The sequence below is a fragment of the Myotis brandtii genome, unplaced genomic scaffold (assembly GCF_000412655.1).
Source record: "Myotis brandtii unplaced genomic scaffold, ASM41265v1 scaffold656, whole genome shotgun sequence".
In the NCBI taxonomy this organism is placed as follows: domain Eukaryota; kingdom Metazoa; phylum Chordata; class Mammalia; order Chiroptera; family Vespertilionidae; genus Myotis; species Myotis brandtii.
In genome coordinates, this window is record NW_005370548.1 from 732764 (window position 1) to 734533 (window position 1770).

At 63.7% G+C, this 1770-nt stretch overlaps 1 protein-coding gene across 1 annotated transcript in view; it reads right to left on the reverse strand.

Moving 5' to 3' along the window:
- Positions 1-6: 6 nt before the first annotated feature.
- LHPP (phospholysine phosphohistidine inorganic pyrophosphate phosphatase) overlaps positions 7-1770 on the reverse strand; it is a gene marked incomplete at its 5' end in the record, with an annotated part of 26068 nt that continues 24304 nt past the window's right edge. The window contains one exon of the mRNA XM_014528846.1: positions 7-331. Coding sequence (XP_014384332.1) covers positions 235-331 — 97 coding nt within the window. The remainder of the gene's footprint in view (positions 332-1770) is intronic.

Below are 1770 nucleotides of genomic sequence, written 5' to 3' on the forward strand. Positions count from 1 at the left end.
GGTTTTTCTTCTCTGGAGGCCTATCCCACTCTCCTGGCTTCACAGGGCTGCGTGGGCAGGGAGCAGGCCACCGGGGAGGGGACGGGGAGGGAGAGAGGAAGGGCCGGTCGCCCACACCGTCTGGCTGGGCCCCTGGCCTGCCTGTGGGGGGTGAGGGCAGAGCCTGGGTTGGTCCGGGCACTGGGTGCGTGGGTGGGTGGTGGCAGGGGGCTGGGGACCTTCCCCGAAGGCCCGTCACTTGTCCGCGTGCAGCAGCAGCAGGTCCACGGCCTCCGCGAGGTTGTCCACGTACCCGTCAGCCTTCACTTCGGGATGGTGCTCGTCGCTGGGCCTGGGGGGGCAGAGGCGGTCAGTCAGGCCGCACGGGGGCCCAGCTGGCAGTGCGGCAGGGCAAGCTCTCTGGCGGGCCAGAGGTCAGGGCTCAAAGCAGAACAGAACCTCCCCCAGCAAATACCCCACCCGGTTCAGCGTCACGTCCCTGGCACCGGCCCCAGGACCCCCTCCTTGGGCCCCTCCGCGGCCTCAGGCCGGCGTTACTGTCCATCAAAGGAATGCAACCCCAAGAGGGCACGAGAATCTGCCCAGAAAAGAGGACACCTTGTGGCCCTGGCCGGTGTTGCTCAGTGGATAGAGTGTCAGCCTGCAGACTGAAGGGTCCTGGGTTCGATTTCAGTCAGGGCCACGTGCCTGGGTTGCAGGCTAGATCCCCAGTAGGGGGCGGGCAGGAGGCAGCCGATCAGTGGTTTTCTCTCGTCATTGATGTTTCTCTCTCTCCCTTCATCTCTCTGAAATCAATAAAAATATATATTTTTTAAAAAGCCACGTTGTGATGAGATTCTGGCCAGCCCCCTCTGCACACGGTACTAGCTGAACGGCATACGTGGCTAATTATGTTTAATTACATGTCATTTAAATTCAAGATCCATTAAAAGAAAGACTTGCATTAGCAGCCGGCGGTGTTTGCCGACACAGAGGAAATGTGGACTTTTATGTCTTCACTACACGACGTTGCTGAGGGCTCGGGGGACCGGGTGCGTGGAGGTACTTGCCTGGCCCCACCCGCCCCGAAGGCCCAGCGCCCCCTCCATGCTGGCCAGTGGCCTGTGGCTCGTGGGGCCTCCGTCCCGCACACTGTGGGGCTGAACCACAAAACCCAGCAAAGCTGTGCCCCTGGCAGTGGGCGCAGAGCAGAGGGTGCACGTGTGGGCTGTGGGGGCCTGGGGTGCGGGCGAAGGTCCCTGGTTGGGGGTGGGTGAGTCTCACACGCACCCCCAGGACAAGGGACAGCTGCGCCTGGCCCCACGTGTGCTCACAGCCCCGTGGCGGGGCATCCGACGCGTCCACGTGAGATGAGGACACGGACACAGAGGGCTGGAACCTGCCCAGAGCCACGGCAGGGAGCTCGGAGCTGGGGCTCCATCCTGCGCGGCTGGCTTTGCACTCATTTTAGTGGTCCTTCCCTTGGCGCCTGGGACACGGTCTACGCTTGGGCGCCACCGAGGTGCTGGTGACCTTGGCCTAGCGCCTGTGGGCCGGGCGCCCCTCACCCTGCAGGCTCCAGGACAGAGGTGGCCCGGGGGTGCTGGCCAGTGCAGTGAGGACGGCTCGGTGTTTGTGGAAAACCCACGAGGAAATAAATGAAAGGAAAGGCACGGTCCACACGGACCCCCATGAGGTGCTGAGAGCTGCCCGGGCAGAACCTGGAGACACCGGACTCCTTGTCTGGGCCTCACGGTGGCCAGCGCCCGGGCCAGGCCTGAGCAGGGGCCA